At 48.8% G+C, this 18,423-nt stretch overlaps 1 protein-coding gene across 1 annotated transcript in view; it reads right to left on the bottom strand.

The window, feature by feature from the left end:
• The window catches only part of FBN3 (fibrillin 3), a 59,509-nt gene that overhangs the window by 20,311 nt on the left and 20,775 nt on the right, over nucleotides 1-18,423 (bottom strand). The window contains exons 28-42 of the mRNA XM_074337717.1: nucleotides 17,782-17,907; nucleotides 17,505-17,627; nucleotides 17,215-17,340; nucleotides 16,127-16,252; nucleotides 14,352-14,474; nucleotides 14,052-14,174; nucleotides 13,412-13,537; nucleotides 13,209-13,331; nucleotides 12,420-12,542; nucleotides 11,684-11,845; nucleotides 10,512-10,580; nucleotides 9,091-9,216; nucleotides 4,282-4,407; nucleotides 3,744-3,893; nucleotides 1,406-1,477 (exon numbers count right to left, since the gene is read on the bottom strand). Coding sequence (XP_074193818.1) covers nucleotides 1,406-1,477; nucleotides 3,744-3,893; nucleotides 4,282-4,407; nucleotides 9,091-9,216; nucleotides 10,512-10,580; nucleotides 11,684-11,845; nucleotides 12,420-12,542; nucleotides 13,209-13,331; nucleotides 13,412-13,537; nucleotides 14,052-14,174; nucleotides 14,352-14,474; nucleotides 16,127-16,252; nucleotides 17,215-17,340; nucleotides 17,505-17,627; nucleotides 17,782-17,907 — 1,824 coding nt within the window. The remainder of the gene's footprint in view (nucleotides 1-1,405; nucleotides 1,478-3,743; nucleotides 3,894-4,281; nucleotides 4,408-9,090; nucleotides 9,217-10,511; nucleotides 10,581-11,683; nucleotides 11,846-12,419; nucleotides 12,543-13,208; nucleotides 13,332-13,411; nucleotides 13,538-14,051; nucleotides 14,175-14,351; nucleotides 14,475-16,126; nucleotides 16,253-17,214; nucleotides 17,341-17,504; nucleotides 17,628-17,781; nucleotides 17,908-18,423) is intronic.

The following is an 18,423-nucleotide window of genomic DNA, read 5'->3' as shown; positions in this document are numbered from 1 at the left end:
AAATTTGGGGGAATTTGGGGAGTTGAAAGTTATATGAGGAAGTTATATGAGGCACCCCTAACCCCCATGACGTTCAAGGGTCTATTATATACAAAAAACAAACAAACACTGAATTGTGTACTTTAAACGATGAAGTGTATAGTATGTGAATTATATTTCAATAAAGCTATTATATGTAAAAAAAGGAACCTGGGCACACCTAAATGCTCATCATCTGTGGAGGGCCGGCTTGTGACCCGGGACATAGCTACACATAGAATATACTAGACAGCCGGGCCAAAGGGGAAGGAGGCCTACATATAGTAACCTGGCCGATTCTTCACAACTTATTTCTGCGTGCAAAAAGAAAGTTACAGACCAATATGTAGGGATATCATAGAATTTCTGTCAAACTCCCGAGAAAAGAAAGCCACACATTTTCAATGGGAAACGTCTGTGTGTATTTAAATGCATGAAGAAAGAACTAGATAATGTGGTGCAGAGTTGTACACCTGAAATCTATGTAACTTTGCTGGCAACTGTCACCCCAATAAACTTTAATTTTAAAAAATAAATAAATAAACATAAACTCATTTAAAAAAAAGAAAGAAAGAAAGAACTAGAAAGAAATACTCCGGGCATAAAGCATGGGAACACTAAGAGAGTGTGAAGGGGACTTAGATTTGAGGTGGTGACTGGAAGGGAAGTAGAACTTATCTGCCATGTTCCAATTGTTTAAAATAAGGAAAATACATCCATGGGGTGAAAACCGCTGGAAATGGGCTCACAATTAAACACCACACAGCTGAAATTTGGCATGTAGGTTAATACCTTGTACAAAACCTCATTTAACTTAAAAAGGAAGTGTTCTTACTGTGACAGAGCTGCAACCTGGATGAACCTTGGGGACATGATGCTCAGTGAAATAAGCTAGACACAGAAGGACAAACACTGTGTGATTCCACTCATATGACATCCCCAGAGGAGTCAGATTCATAGAGACAGGAAGTAGATGGTGGGGTCGGGGGCTGGGGGAGGTGGGTTGGGAGTGAGTGTTTTATGGGGACAGAGTGTCAGTTTGGGAAGATGAGAAAGTTCTAGAGATAGATGGTGGTGATGGTTCCGCAACAATGTGAATGTACTTAATTCATGCCACTGAACTAACATTTAAGAATGGTTAAAATGGTATATTTTATGTGTTATTTTATCAGAAGTTTTAAAAATGAACAATAATAAAAATACTCCTATTGCTGTTTTTCTTAAATTTGAGGGCAGGATTCCTGGCCTGGCCTGGGGGTCTGGAAATGCAGGGGGGCATGGAGTGGGGGAGGGTGAAAGGGAAAGAACTGTAGGGGAGGGGAAGGGAGCAGTCAGGACTCACGGGACAGAGACCTGGAGCTATGGGCTGGAGGGCAGGGCCACTCACCGAGGGGCTTCCCTGTATGAATGTCAATAATGAAGCCGGGGACCTGGTTTCCGCACAGGACCTGGTAGGCGACTGGGCAAAGGAGAACAGGGTGGGGATGCAAGACCAAAGGCTCCCTGGGAGGACACCCCCTCCCCGTTCTCTTCCCAAACCCCCATCACCTCCTCTACCCCTGGAGCCCAGCCCTCATTTGGCCTTTAGTAACTAATCTCTCCCTCCCCCAACTTTGACCTCCCTCATCTTTTCCCTGCCTGAGCACCGCCAACCACACCCCAATGTCCTCACCATAAAACACACCCTTCAGTTTGTACCTCCTGGCCCCACCCTGCCGCCCACAGTGTCTCCTGCCCTCCCGTGACAGTGATGTCATTACACATCCAGATATGCCCTGCTCTGTCAGGCCACCACAGCTTTGCACAGGCTATTTCCTTTGCTGTTCCCTAGCATAGCCCATTTCAACCTTGAGGACTCAGGGCAGTCCACCGGGAAGGAAGAGTTCCTTAAGCTCCCCCTGACCTGCCACTCTGACCCCAGACAGCTGACGGCACCACCCATGGGTTAAGAACACCTCCAAGGTAATTCACTCTCTAATTACATCCCACTGCTGACACCAAGATCCTGCCCAATCTCAATTCCCAGGAAGGGTACATGACCCTGGACCCACCTGATGGACAGGCATTTGGGCAATGCCACCTTGCCACCTGTCCCTAGGTCCCTGCCCTGGCCCTCACTCTTCTGCCTGCATCATGATGAGAACGGACCAATCTCAGCAGCTGTTTTGCTGGTGTGAACATCTGCCTTGTGTTATTATACTTGCACCTCAGACTCAGGTGCGTAAGATCTGGCCAGGCAGGTACCTAAGTCCCAGCACACAACCGGTGGGTGACATTTGATCTGTCTTGACAGTCTTGTGGTCAGAATTGGCCCTTTGCATCTTCCAGACTGCACACTTATGCCTTATTCTTGACCCCTGGAACCCAGAACAGGGCCCAGCAGTACCCAGAATGCCCAGTAATGACGGCTACCCATTTCACTCCACTGGGTTGAACAATGACCCCTACTCCAAGTTTATGTCCACTCACAACCTCTGAATGGGACCTTTCTTGGAAATAGGGTCTTCGCAGATGTAATCAAGTTAAGATGAGGTTGTCCAGGACTGAGGTCGGCACTAAATGCAATAATTGGTGTCCTTATAAGGAGAGACATACAGAGACTCAGGGAGAAGCCATGTGAGATAAGGCAGAGGTCAGGGTGATACAGCTACAGGTCAAGTTAACAGAGACACCTGGAGTAACCAAATGCTGGAATAGGCAAGGAAGAATTTTCTCTGAGCCTCTGGAGGGAGTGTGGCCCTGCCAACACTTTGATTTCTGACTTTCTGGGTTCTTTAAGCCACCAAGTATGTGGTCGGCTAACTTGTTACTGCAGCCTTAAGAACAAATTGTCTCAGTCTGGGGTGCTATAACAAAATACCATAGACTAGGTGGCTTAAACAACCAACATTGATTTCCCACAGTTCTGGAGGCTAGAAGTCCCAGATCAAGGCACCAGCATATTCAGTGTCTGGTGAGGGCTCTCTTCCTGATTTGCAGATGGACACCTTCTTGTTGTGTCCTCACATGACAGAGAAAATCTCTCGTGTCTCTTCTTATAAGAGCACTAATCCCATTCATGAGGACTCTACCTGCATGAACTAATGACCTCCCAAAGGCCCCATCTCCAAACACCACCACGGGTTAGTGTTTCAACATATGAATTTTGGGCAAACATAAAAATTTAGTCAATAGTACTAATATAACTATAACCCTCTAATTGCCCCCTTCTAATCACTGCTTCCTTCCTGCAGCTCTTTCTGATACGTGGGCTGGCTGCTAGGTTATTCTAATAGGCCTTGTCTCAGCTGCCAAAATGATCTACTGCTTAGTCCTGCCTCCAGGCCTTTGCTCATGCTATTCCCTGCCTGGAACAGCCCTCTTCATCCTGACCAACATTTTCAGCAATCCTCCCCAGAGCTTCTCCTGGTTGCTATAACCAGTTGTGCTTTATGACCTGGCTCCAGACATTCACTGACCCCTCCAAATAGTCTGTGAGTCTTCAAGAACTTTTACCACAAATGAAAGTCTCACTAATCCATCCTGAATTCCCCAAATCTGTGACATGGAAAGAAGGATGTCTTGCCCACCCAAAAAGTATTGATTTCCATACATTGGGACATAACTTAAATTCTTTAGCTCTCATAAGAACAACGTAGACTAATCAGGGAGTCCAAAGTGGGGTGTGCCTCCTTAAACATTACTAAAAGCACCAAGCTTAAAGAAGGTGGGGGAAGAGCACTCACGACTGGCAGGAGTGGGGCAGGCCTGGCAGGGTCTATTCCAGGCCTGGCCGATGTTGTAGGAGCAGCAGCACATCTTCCGGGTTACGTTAAAAGCCAGTTCATTCCGACATGTGCCATTATAATGCCGGAAGCAGACGCTCTTCCTCATGTCTGCAGTTGGGTTGGGGAGAAAAGTGTAGTAAGAGACACCCAAGTCAGAGGAAGAGAGGGCCAGACAAATCAGAACTCATTCACGAATCCATTTGAAAATTACTGGCTTGATATCTCTACCCCAGCACACTTGAAAGTGATATTCACTTTTTAGCCTTTTTTGGGCAGTGCACAACCTGGACAACTATTCCTGACAGCCCTGGGCCCCTGAGCCCTGCAGCCTTATTAATTGCAGCATCCCAGCATCTCAAATACATACACTGTCTTCTCTCTCCTCCCCCAAACACGTCTCTCCATACTCTTCCAAGGCTTGGAGACTCCCAGAAGTTTCTTCCACACCCACGTGATGCTTTCACAACAGCCAGTCTCCCATCATCATACTCCATACCCATGCAGTTGTTGCCACCATTCACTGGCAGGTACTCCGCAGGGCAGACACACGTGTAGTTCCCCAGGGTGTTGTAGCAGGTACCGGGGCCACAGATGCCCGAGTGTGTGGAGCATTCGTCAATGTCTGTAGGGGAGGGAGGGACGGCGTCGAGGAACTGTCTGGATAACCTCCCACCCCAGGTCTGGTGGAGTCACCTCACATGGGCTTGAGTTTGGTGTCAAGATTAGCTTAAAATGCGGACATTTTAGTGACATGGAAAGATACGACATGGTGCTACGTGAAAAAAAAAAGTTTACTATGATCCCACTTCTATTAAGAAAAAATATGACCTGAGCCCATGCAGTAATTATATTATGACCAAGAGTGGGGCAACCACGGGCTTCCTAATGTGATGTGATAGGAAGCAAGAGCCCTATGAAAAATGTATCCTTGTGTCAAAAGAATAATATAAATGAAGCCACTTTAAAAGTTGGAGCTACCATCCCAGAGGAACTGCCTTGCTCGTTTGGTGCCTCAAACTTTTGGATGTTAAAACAGGGCAAAATAACCTTTGGACTGGGCCTAACGCAACTTTGTGCCCTAAACAACTGTTTGCAAAGATAACAAGAAAGCAGATATGATGACTCCTGGACTGATAACTATAGACTGAATATTAAAAACATTGTTAGCTTACCTGCACCAATAGAAATGCCTTCTTTCTATTTTTTTTGGGGGGGGAGGGGTACAGGACTTTATTGGGGAACAGTATGTACTTCAGGACTTTTTTCCAAGTCAAGTTGTTGTCCTTTCAATCTTAGTTGTGGAGGGCACAGCTCAGCTCCAGGTCCAGTTGCCGTTGCTAGTTGCAGGGGGCGCAGCCCACCATCCCTTGTGGGAGTTGAACCGGCAACCTTGTGGTTGAGAGGACATGCTCCAACCAACTGAGCCATCCAGGAGCTCAGCGGCAGCTCAGCTCAAGGTGTCCTATTCAATTTTAGTTGGGAGTCGAGGAATTGAACTGGCAACCTTGTGTGGTTGAGAGCCCGCGCTCCAACCAACAACTGAGCCATCCGGGAGGCAACTCAAGGTGCCGTGTTCAATCTTAGTTGCAGGGGGCAGAGCCCACCATCCCTTGCGGGACTTGAGGAATTGAACAGGCAACCTTGTGGTTGAGAGCCCACTGGCCCATGTGGGAATCAAACCGGCAGCCTTCGGAGTTAGGAGCACGGAGCTCTAACTGCCTGAGCCACTGGGCCGGCCCGCCTTCTTTCTATTGATGTAATTGTTCCCCTTCCCTTTCTCATCAATACCCCTTGCCTTTGTCTCCCAAACAGAACACTATTTGGGTTTTTGCTTGAATCAGTGCTCCTTGAATAGCTATTCTTTTTAAAAAATTTCAAGTAAAGGCTTGTTGCCTCTCACTTTGAAAGGCCTTTTACTTTTAGGTTAGCACTTGAAAAAAAAAGTTGACTCTGAATCTGATCAATCGTCTAGCCCAGAGGCAGGAAACTTTTTCTGTAAAGGGCACATAGTAAATTATTTTCAGTTTCATGCTCAAAACCATGGTCTCTGACATAGCTACTCACTCTGCCATTATAGTGTAAAAGCATTCATAGACAATAGGTCAACAGATGGGCTGTATGCCAATAAAACTTGATTTATGGACACTGAAATGTGAATTTCATGTGTCACAATATATTCTTCTTTTGATTTTTTGATCCGTTTAAAAAAATGTAAAAAGTATTCTTAGTGGGCTGTACAAAAACAGGTGTCAGAATATTAGCATGCTAGAAGTGACGTCAATGAAAAATGACAGAGTAGGGAACGTCAGGGCTCCATTTCTCAACAAAAACAACTATTGAGCTGGCAAAAAAAAAGACAAAATCAACTTTTGCAGGATTCTGGAATCTAGCCAAAACTTAAAACAATCAGGGGATTTGATCCATAGGAAATCCTAAAGAATCCATAAAATACAAATTATTGGAGCTAATAAATGAGGTCAGCATACTTGCAGGATATGACATCAACTCACAAATATCACTTGTATTTCTATATATTACCAATAAATTTAACAAAAAAGGTGAAAGATACACACTGAAAACTATAAAATATTACAGAAAAAAATTGAGAAGACCTATATAAATGGAAAGAGACCCTGTATAACAGATTAGAAGACTTATTTTTGAGATGCCAGTACTCCCCAAAGCGATTTACAGTTTCAGTGTAATTACTCCTCTCAAAATCCTAATGACTTCTTTGTTTTGTTTTTCAGAATTGGAAAAGCTGATTCTAAAATTAATTTGGAATTGCAAGGGAGGCCAAATAGCCAAAACAATCTTGGAACGAGAAAAACAAAGCTGGAGGATTCACACTTCCCAATTGCAAAACTTACAATGCTACAGTAACTAAAACAGTGTGGTCCTAGCATAAGGATAGACCGATAAATCAAGGGGTTAGAATTTAGAGTCCAGAAACAAACTCATACATCTACAGTCAATTGATTTCTGACAAGTCTATTCGATGGGAAAAGAAGATTCTCTTCAACAAATGGCACTGGGACAATTGGATTTTCACATGCAAAAGAATAAAGTTGGACCCCTACCTCATACCATATACAAAACAAAAACTCAAAATTGATAGAAGACCTAAAGGTAAAAGCTAAAACTACAAAACTCTTAAAAGAAAACATAGGTGTAAATCTTAATGATTTGGCAGCGGATTCTTAGGTATGACACCAAAAGCACAAGCTAAAAAAACAAAAACAAACACAAACCAGATAAATTGGACTTCATCAAAATTAAAACTTGCGAGTATCAATGAACACTATTAAGAAAGTGAAAAGACAACCACAGGATGGGAGAATTATTTGCAAATCATATATCTGACAAGTCTTATATCCAGAATATGTAAAGAACTCTCACAACTCAACAACAAAAAGACAAACAACCCAATTTAAAAATGGGCAAAATGGCTCCGTTGGTTGGAATGCGTCCTCTCAACCACAAGGTTGCCGGTTCAACTCCCGCAAGGGATGGTGGGCTGTGCCCCCTGCAACTAGCAACGGCAATGGGACCTGGAGCTGAGCTGCGCCCTCCACAACTAAGATTGAAAGGACAACAACTTGAAGCTGAATGGCACCCTCCACAACTGAGATTGAAAGGACAACAACTTGACTTGGAAAAAAAGCCTGGAAGTACACACTGTTCCCCAATAAAGTCCTGTTCCCCTTCCCCAATAAAATCTTTTAAAATAAATAAATAAAAATTTTAAAAAAGGGCAAAAAACTGAAATAAACATTTCTCCAACAAAGATATGCAAATGGTTAATAAACACATGAAAAAATGCTCAACCTCATTCGTCATTAGGGAAATGCAAATTAAAATTGTGGTGAGATACTACTTCACACCCACTAGGATGGTATAACTTTAAACAATGGGGAAAAAATGTTGGTGAGGATGTGGAGCAACCAGAACCGTCATACATTGATGGTGGGAATGAAAATGGTGCAGCTACTGTGGAAAACAGTTTGGCAGTTCCTCAAAAAGTCACACATAGAATTCCTATATGACCCAGTGATTCCAGAAGTGAGACAAACTATTCAACAAGGACGGGCTACAGAATTTGCTCAGTGCAACCTGAAAACCAGGGCTTCATTGTTGAAATTATATGAAGAAGATAGTGATGGCAGAGCATTAAACCAAGCCAGGGGACTTCATAGTATAGGGCCCTTGAGTCTGGCTGCTGGGAAGGGCTGCAAGGACTGCAGCCTTCAAGGGAACAAACTGTCCCTACAAGTATGTCCAAGGTCAACATTCAGGTTAGTCTCCCCACCCTGTGACAGCCAAGAAACTTGGCACACCGCCATTACTTATTGATGGCAATTGTCTCTATTTTCTGTTAATATTCTATGGGAAGGGGGAGAATGGGAGGAATGAGATATTTTTCAAGCATTTTGGGTTCTGATTCTGGATTGACAGCTCCCATATCCATGTACAGAGGAAATCGCTTTCGATCTTAAATCTCTCCCTTCCTTCACCATTTCTTTAAGTTTTGAAACAGTGCTGCTCAGAGCAAAAGATACGCTGTCCTTGTGAGCTCTTGTTAGAGTCTGTTTGGATGTAGGTGCTCAGCTAATTTTGTTGAAAGAAAAAGAATGGATTAATGCATGAATGAACAAATGAATGAATGAATTCCGTACACTGCATTAAAGAGTTCAGGCTCAGGGATGAGAACAGCGGGGTTCAAAGCCAGTTTCCATTACTTATTAGCTGGTGCCTCTCAAAAAGTCACTTAACCTCCTTAAGCCCTGGTTGTTACATCTGAAAAATGGGATCATAATGGGAATATCTCCCTCATGGGGCTGTTGTCATGAATGAATGACAAATGAGGATGCTCACAACAGTGGTGACACAGAGTCACAGATACCAGTAAACTGTTGGTCATTTCTATGATGCTCAAATGAGAACAACAAGAAGACAAGTGAAGTAATGCTTGAAGGAAAGGTGGGCCCATTCCTTCTGTGCCTTTCCCTTCCCAGTTTTGGCTCTGGGCCTTGGTCAGCTTTTGTCCGAATGAGGAAGGGCATGACTGCTGTAGCAAAGCCAGGTCATTTCTGAGTGGGTAGGTTGATGGTCAGGTGACTGGGAGAAGGCAGCAAAGCAGAGTGTAGACTAGGGCATGCGTTGAAGCTTTCCCCACCCTTCCAATGGGCCTCAGGCAGCAAGGCGGGTGAGCAGGCTCTTAGGGGCATTTCAGACCCCAGTACCTGAGCAGGAGGAGGTGAGGCTGGGAGGGAAGGCAGGGTGGCCAGGGAGGGTCCAGGCTTACCCTCGCAGATGCGGCTGTCCTCATGCAGGTGGTAGCCAGGGGGGCACTCGCATTGAAAGCTGCCGAAAGTGTTGACACAGTCACCCCCCTGGCACAGCCCTGGCAGTTCCTGGCACTCGTCAATGTCTGTGAGGAAGTGAGAAGGCCATACTTGGAAACTAAACCCAAGCAGAGGACTCAAGGACACCCATGCCCTGCCCTGGGCTCCCTAGGGTCCTAGAGGAGCCAGTCTTGCTTCTTCAGGAATACCTGGAAGCTGTTAGATATTTGGAGGGTTCAGTCCAGGGCCTATCCTGGAGGCCACACCCAGACTCTCTTGTGTCAGTGTCACCCTGAATTCATCCCCTTTTCCTTTATCCCATCCATCCATCCATCCATCACATAGTTTCCTCTCAATGGAATTCTCCAATCTCATCATTGGATGAAAGGATGTATAGATGTACAGATGTACGCATGGATCCATGAATGGATGGGTGGGTAGGTGGATAGATAAGAAAAGTAGTGGATGAGTGAATAAGTAAGAGTGTGAATGGATAAGAAATAGATGAGTGGATGGATGGATGGATGGATGGGAAATAAATGGATGGGAAATGAATGGATGGGTAGCTGGATAGGTAAATAAGTGGATGGATAGATATAAAAAGTAATGGATGAGTGAAGAAGCAAGTGGGTCAATAGAGAAGATGGATGAGTAAATGGATGGATTGGTTAGTAAATGAATGAATGTATGATGGGTAGATGAGTGGATGGATGGATGGATGGATGGATGGATGGATGGATGGATGGATAGATGACTGGGTAGATGGATGTAGAGATGAATGGATAGATGAATGGATGGATAGGTAAATGAGTGGATGGACGAACAGATGGATGGATGGATGGATATGAAAAGTAGATGGGTGAATAAGCAAATGAATCAATGGACAAAAAGATGAATGAGTGGATGGATGGGTGGATGGATGGACGAATGGCTGGGTGGGTAGGTAAGTGAGTAGATGGATGAATGGATGGATGGTAGATGAGTGTATGAATACATGTATGGATGGTAAATGAGTGTATGAATGTATATATATAGATGGATGGATGGAAAGAAGGAAAGATGACGGATGCATGGGGAATGGATATATAGATGGAGGATGGATGGATAGATGGATAGATAGGTGAATGGGGGATGAATAAAAGGAAGGATAGATGGATGGATGGATGGATGGATGGATAAATCAACAGGTGAAAGAAAAGATGGCTGAAAGAAAGACAAAACATTCACCACAAACTAAAAGCACAGTTTGGCCTCACTGTCTGGCCTCTAGGCAGGAGGATCTGGGCCTCCCCAGAACTGCCCAACTCTGCACTTTGGTGAGGGAGTGATGAAATAAAGGTCAATTGGTGGGTGTGTGATGGATGGTCTGCCAGGAACTCACCTTCCAGAATGACAGTGATGGGGTTGGGCCGGAAACCCTCGCCACCTGGGCACAAGGTTCTGTACTCAGCTGCAAGGGAAACAGGCTCTTGTGAAGGGTGTGGGGCAGTGCACTTTGGCAAAGGCCAATGGAGGCAGGGGAGGGGAGGACCCTAAGAAGAGCTCAGGAGTAGGTCCTGCAGTCCTTTACTACACCAACTACATCCTTACCTCCTCAACCGCTTGGGGCCAGGACACACTGGCCAATCCTGGGGGGTCCAGTATTTGCACTTGTGTGTGTGTGCATGTATGTGTGTGTAAACATGTGTTTAATTCAACATATGAAGATGGATCGTGTGGTAGTAGCTGGGGGTGGGGAGGAGGAATTCCTAATTCCTTTTGGTTCAAAACGAGACCTTAGAGTGATCTCAGGTTTCTCCCATGAAAGGAATATCCTGGCCTCTCTCCCACCCTCCCTCCCTGCATCTCTCTCTCTCTCTCTCTCTCTCTCTCTCTCTCTCTCTCTCTCTCTGTCTCCCTCTGTCTCTCTTTCTCACACACACACACACACACACACACACACACACACACCTGAATAGGTGAACAGGTGCCTTCCTGTTCATACCTGAGGCCTTTGCATGTGTTGTTCCCCTGCATTGCACACCCTTCCCTCTACTCTGCGTAGAAAACTCCTATTCGTCCTTCAAAACCTCATTCAAGCCTCCTGCCTTGGGAAGCCTTCCTTTACCCCTTCCTCTCCAGGCTTTCTCCTGAGCCATCACTGTGTCTCAAACAATAGCTCAACTCTCAGTCCTGGGGCTGTTGTTTTACAGGTGACAGGCAGTGTACAGTGTACAGGTGCCCAACAACAAAGGCTTGACCTTTGCTGGGTACCCAGACCCTAGCAAAGGGCACAGAGGAACCCTTAATATTTGTTTGACTGACTGAGTGAATATAAGTACACAGAGAAGAATTTGCAGGGATGGCAGAAAGACACCTTGGAGAGAGGCCCAGACAATGAACTTCCGAGAATACACTGTGTGACCCAGAGCAAGCCCCCGCCCTCTCTGGTTCCCAGTGTCCCTCCCTTAGCAGAGATGACCCCCTAAGCCCCAGAGAGGCCCAGACTGGGACTAGTAGGCGTCTGTGGCTTAAGCCACAGTGCTCGCCTGTTCCCCAGCCCCTAGGACTCACTGGTGTTGGCCATCGGGCACAGCTCACAAGGGTTGCCCCAGGCCCGGCCCAGAGAGCAACAGCACGATGCTCGGGTGACGCCAACCCCGATCTCAGCACTGCAGGAAATGCCACCATCCCCTCGGTCGTGTGTGTCCAGGAAACAGTTTCCAACCCGGGTGTCTGAACAGGCAGAAGGGATGGTTAGCAAATGGCAGAGAAGAAATGGTGCACATGTGTGTTTGCACCTCTGTGTGTGTGACTGTGCATGTGTGTGTATGTGCCTGTGAGTGTGTAACTGTGACTGTGTGTGTCTCTGTGTGTGCAACGGTGTGCTCATGTGTAATTGTGTGTGTAACTATATGTCTCTGTGTGTGGCTGTGTAACTGTGTGTTCAACTCCATGCGTCTCTGTGTTTGGATAACTGTGTGTAACTGCATGTGTGTGTGACTGTGTATGTCTCTGTGCGTGTGTGTGGGCCTCTGTGCATGCATGCACGTGTGTGTGCGTGTGTGTATATGTGATGGGTGTTTCTGAACAAGGAAAATCAAGAAGTGTGTCTGTGTGTGTGTCTGTGTCTGTGTGTGTGTGTCTACAGCAGAAGGCTGTATCTCAACAGGCAACTGGGGAGCCAACAAAGGTATTGTTTGTCAGGAGCAGGCAGATTTGAACAGGTTGACAGGCCACAGTTACCAGGATATAGTCCCATCCAGCTCACGAACTCCAGAACCCCAGCCGGAGCTGAGTGCATACTCACCCACACAGCCCACCCTGCTGGGGTTCAGCTCAAAATCCTGGGGGCAGTTGCAAAGGTAGCTGCCGGGGGTGTTGACGCACAGGCCATTGATGCAGTTCACCGGGTCTGCACACTCATTGACATCTGCGGGGTGGCGGCACCATCAGCAGGAGCCCTTCCCTTGCCCCACGTCCCTCCCACCTTCCTCTCGGGAAACGAAATCACTGGATGTTGGGGACCAGGCTGCAAGCCATGTCCTCCCCTGGGAAGGAAGCCAAGGGGACAGCAGCCTCCAGGGTCTGTCCCGCCCCATAACCAACATTTAGAACATGCTGTCAAACCAGGCATTGGCAGATGACCATCTGTGGGCCAGATCCAGCCCCCTGCTTGTTTGTGTGAATAAAGTTTTATTGGTACAAGCCCATTCAATTTCATATCACCTGCATCTGCTTTCGAGCTACAACAGCAGAGTGGAATAGCTGTGACAGATTGTATGGCTCAGAATCAAAAATACTTGCTATCTGACCCTTTACTGAGAAATTTTGCCAACTCCCATTTTAAACACACAGGCGGGATACCATTTGGACGGCTGTGGTAGAGCTAATACGCCTTCATTCATTAATTTACTGCATTAATTCATGGATGACAGGCAACAATGTGGGTTAATGAGAACGGGGATCAATCAATCAGACAAGGCCCACCCCGGGAGAGCGCATGCGAGAAGAAACCTGGGGGCAGTGAGAAAGCAAACTGTGCCCCTCCCAGCCCCACTCCTGCATCCCCCCGGCCCCCACCCTGCTGACCCCACACCTGTGCAGTTGCCACCACTGCGGTCCAGCTCAAAACCCTCATCACAGATGCAGCGGAACATTCCAGGCAGGTTCTCACAGCTCCCGAACACACAGAGGTTTCCCAGAATGCACTCATCCACGTCTGTGGAGATGCCAGGTCAGGCCGCCCTGCCTGCAGGGACCCACCGGCTCTGTCCTCACCCCGGCCACCCCAGGCCTTACCCTGGCAGGTGCGCTGGTCCTCTGCGGGGTTGAAGCCCATCTCGCATTCGCAGCGGTACCCGCCGGGGGCATTAAGGCACTGCCCGTTCTCACAGAGGTCCACGTCCTCTGCACATTCGTCCCTGTCTGAGGGGCCCCGAGAGGCAGATGGCTGGGAGCCAGCTAGCTAAGACCCGTGCAGGGCAGGCAGATGGCCTTGGTCACTCGAACCCTTCACTGTCACATAAGGTGCTAGTAGCGTTGGGAACTCAGAACTCCCACTTGGTAAGCAGGTGACCAAGTCGGCACCAGGGAGCCAGCAGGCAGGGGACTGGTCCCTGGGGCCTCCGCCAGGGGCAGGCGGGGGACCTAGACACTCAGGATCCAGGGCGGAGGCCCACTGAGAAGTAAGTAGGTGTCCCTGCTCCCCACTTCCACAAGGCACCATGCATTCAGACTCCAGCAGGGAAGGCTGCCCTGGTGACCAGGCCTGGCCTGCAGCCCCGCCAGCTACAGGCATGTCCTCCCCAGCACCCATGGAGACAGGACTGGGTCAGTGTGAGTCAGGAAACCAACTGGCCACGATGGCCACCTCAGAGCCCAGTCCCCAAGGCTGTCCCTCTTAGGCCCCTCCTGCTCTCCCACCCCTCCCCAATCTCACCTTCACAGAAGAAGCCATCCCCAGCAAAGCCCGGGTGGCAGGCACAGTGGTATGAGCCAGGGGCATTAAGGCAGTTGGCGCTCGGGCTGCACTGGTGCTCCTGGAAGGTGCATTCGTCCAGGTCTGCAGGAGACAGGGCCCAGAGCCCCCACGAGTGTATGCATTGGGGGGATGCGGGAGGCAGACCCTCCAGTCTTGGCCCTGACAGGCCCCAAGGGCACCCCTGAACCCTTTCCCCCCAGCCCTACCTCCCACCTACCTCAGCTGCTCTGCCCACACCTCCTGTCCCCAGGCACTTACCATGGCATTCGAAGCCATCCCCCACCCAGCCTGGCTGGCACCTGCAGCTGAAACTCCCGGGGATGTTGAGGCAGGAGGCGTGTCTGTCACAGCTGTGTCCCCCAAGCTCACATTCGTCCACATCTGAGAGAAGAGGGACCCAGTCACAGGATGAGCAGAACCAGGAGAGGGGAGGAGGACACAGCACCCCCACAAGGCCTGGGTCTCATAGAAATAGGGCTTCGAGTGCAGAGTGGGGAGACTCAGTATAGCAGTAGTGGAAAGAGTAAGGGCCTCCTGAGGGGAGGGCTGAGCCAGATATGTCGCCACCACTCCGGGCGTTTCCACCTTCACCCAGAGCCCAAGAGGAAAACCCAAAAACCCAACAGGCATGATTCCCAGCAGCCCTCAGAAATGGTCTGAAATGGCAGCATGACTTAAGGCAGATGCTTAGAGTAACTCGCCTACATCTGAAACTAATACAATTGTGTATCTCAACTGTAACTGAAAAATAAATTTTAAAAAAGAGTAACTGTCCCAATGTACATGCACCCTCTTAAAGCAGGATATCCTTCTAAACCAGCATTTCCAATCCTCAGCCAATTTTGCATCACCCTTATAACTGGCAATGTTCATATACCACCTAAGAGAACCACTAGTTACTGAACATTTCTTTACACTGCCTCCCATTTTTACTTATGTAAAGGTATTTTACAAGAAAATCTTATGTCAACACCAACCGTCTCTAAGAAGTCATGGATCTGATGCTCTGTTACGTAATGTTTGATTCTGGTATGTGTTAAAATAATTGCATAATTGTAACAGTAGATGTGTGTCCCCCAAAAGATACGATCAAGTCCTAACTTTCGGAACCTGAGAATGGGACCTTATTTGGAAATAGGGTCTTTGTAGATGTATCCAGGTTAAGGTGAGGTCATCCTGGATGATAGTGGGCCCTAATCCAATGACGGGTGTCCTTTAAAAAGTGGAAAATTCAGAGACAGACAGAGGAGAATGCCATGTGCTGATGGACGCAGAGATTAGAGTGATGCATTTACAAGCCAAAGGACACCAAGAAGTCATGGCCACCACCAGAAGCCAGGAGAAAGGCGTGGGACAGATTCTCCCTCTGAGCCCCTAAGAAGGTACAACCCCACTGACACCTTGATTTCAGTCTTCTGGCCTCCAGAACTGTTGCTCTAGAGCAGTGGTGTCCAACTTTTTTCAACGTTTTTCATCAAGGGCCATATGCGGTAAAATACACAAACAGCCGGGCCACTCACTTGAGGTGAAGTACGTATTGTTTCACCTGGTTTATTTAAGTAAACTAAATATATTTTTGGAATTTGCTGCGGGCCAATAAAAAATGGATTGCGGGCCACAGTTGGCCTGCGGGCTGCAGTTCGGACACCCCTGCTCTAGAGAGAGAATACATTTCGTTAGTTCTGAGCTACCAGGTCTGTGGTAATTGGTGATGGCAGCCTAGGAAGCTAAAACAATGATTGTTGCAATGCTGACATGTTGGGCTCTCTGAGCACTGAAAAGCATCCGGCTCACATGCTCCGGGAAGGCTGCTGTGGACACTCCAGGACTCTCCCACTGAGCTGTTGGCTAAGGAGAATCTCAGGGGCACCCGACTGGATCCTGTTCCTGCTGGAACACGAGCACAAGCCCCACCTGTGGAGACCTCTAAGAAGGAAGTGTGGCGTGCTCTGCCTTGAGGGATGAGGCAGACCCCACGACCCCTGAGCTGGCCCCTCAGAGACCTTCCCTTGTGCAGCCGACTCCCAGCTCACCGGAGCAACCCGTAGCCCCCTTCCTGACGACATAACCCGGCTGGCAGTGGCAGACAAAGGAACCCTTTGTGTTCTCACAGTCCCCGTGGAGGCAGATGTGTGGGTTCAGGTCACACTCGTTCACGTCTGCGGTATGACAGGAGAGGAAGTATGTGAGGGTGGAGGGGCTGCACCAGCACTGCTGAGTGCCCTGCCATGCGCGTGCTCTGTGTTCTCTTTGCCTGTCTCTGGGGGGTGGGGGGAGGAGCTCCCTCTGGTCCCACCATCGGGCAGCTGAGAGTGTCACGTCAGTGTTTTACAGCACATACTGGGCATGCATCCCACAAAGGGTTTTATGGCCAAATACATTTAGAGAACACTGAGTTAAACAAAGCCAACCAGATTTGCTCCCGCAGACCTTTTCAGAGGCTTTAGGCCAATGTGGAGCTGCAAGAATGGTATGAAATAGGCAGCATTCCCTACATTTTTTTGGTCCCAAGGCCCTTTTCTTAAGTGTTTCCTAAAGACTCCTGGGATCTGGAACTCTTTAAGCTGCCCGGGGCTGGGCACCTCTTCTTGGGAGGGAATTACATTTTGACCTCCTGGAAATTCCCCACTTGGCCCTCAGCTCTGTCCCCATGGGGCACCCAGTACACACTGCTCCCCAGTGATGACCTACAGCCAGGAGAGGATGGTAATCGCAGCACAAACAGCCCAGGTCCCCACGCAGGGCTCAGAGAACACAGTTCTGAGTATCTTTCCACCTGGCTCACCATCCTTTGCATACAACCCCCTGGTCAGTGGTGATTGTAAATTATGGCCCTGGGAACAGGCCGCGAGCCTCTGGTATGCATCTGGTATACAGGGTTCACCAAATGTACTTCTAAGGAGCAAGGTTCGGAGGCCTCTGCTGCTGTAAATACCGTCCCATGGACTTTGGCGCGGACTCAAGGTACTGGTGGCCACAAGCAGACCGCCTAGCACTGCTGCAAAGCCTGCTCTCCCTTGCCTGCTTGTGACGGGGATGGGACCTGGTCTGCCACCTTCTGTAAGGTGAGGGAGTCCTGGTATGTGTGTTCTGACAGCACCTCTCAGTTCCAGCTCCTTACCAACACATGTCCTCATGTCCAGCGTGGCCATGAAGCCATCATAGCACAAACAGTGGTGACCCCCTGGCACATTGGTGCACTGGCCACCATCACAGATGTCCGGGTTCTCTTCACACTCATTCACATCTGGGGGAGCAGGATGGAGGCCAAGCTTCAGGCAGGCAGGGATGGAGGGGGCCCCCAGGGACCCTCCCACAGGATCAGTGGCCTGTTCCATGTCTGGCTGGCTCTGTCTGGGCTGGGCCAGGTTGGCTCCCCTGTGGGAGTGGGAGGGGGTTGTGCCCACGCACCTGCACATGCCCTCCCGTCCGGCATCAGTGAGTAGCCATGTCCACAGCTGCACCGGTAGCTGCCCTCAGTGTTAACGCAGTGCCCCTCACACCCACCGTTCCCAGTGAGACATTCGTTGGAGTCTGCAGTGGGCAGGGCAGAGGGCGAGGGGTAGGGCTGAGGGACAGGGTCAAGCATGGGGCTGATTTGGGAGCTGGAGCTGAGGTCAGGAGGTTGAGGTTGGGGTCAGGGGCTGGCGGGGTGACGCCCACGTGCGGCAGGTGGGCGCAGTCTCACCCACGCAGCCCCGGCGGTCAGGTGTGCTCTGGAAGCCAGTGTGGCAGGAGCACTGGAAGGAGCCAATGACGTTGACACACTGGCCACGGGGACACAGGCCGTCACTCAGGGAGCACTCGTCGATGTCTGTGGGGGGAGCACATGGCTGGCTGGGACCCAGCGTGCACAGATGGTGGGGGGGGCCTGAGCAAAGAGCAATGGGCTGTGCCCCTCGGCCATCTGCACGACCCTGAGACACTCAGACACACATGCGTGACGATGTGCTCGTGCTGCAGGCACCCACACACCCCTGTAGGTGCGAGTCCACACCCAGATACACATTCACACCCGCGCACATTCACACACTCCCCCTAGGTAGACACACATGCACACCCAGACACACCCCGCTTGCACGTTCACATAGGCTCTCACACAAACACACCCACTCACGTATAAACACAATCACCGTCAGTAGACACACACTTACACCCATGTGCCCACTCACACAGACTCACAAACACACCTCATACCCACTCTCGGCAAACATACTCGCCCTTGTGTGAATACACACCCAGATATCCACATTCTCATGCACACTAATGTAGGCTCAAAACCCTTGCTTGCACTCACATGAGAATGTCACCTGTGTAGACACACTTACAC

The sequence above is a fragment of the Rhinolophus sinicus genome, linkage group LG07 (assembly GCF_036562045.2).
Source record: "Rhinolophus sinicus isolate RSC01 linkage group LG07, ASM3656204v1, whole genome shotgun sequence".
Lineage (NCBI taxonomy): Eukaryota > Metazoa > Chordata > Mammalia > Chiroptera > Rhinolophidae > Rhinolophus > Rhinolophus sinicus.
The sequence above is the reverse complement of the archived record's forward strand: the minus strand, read 5'-3'. Positions and strand labels throughout refer to the sequence as shown.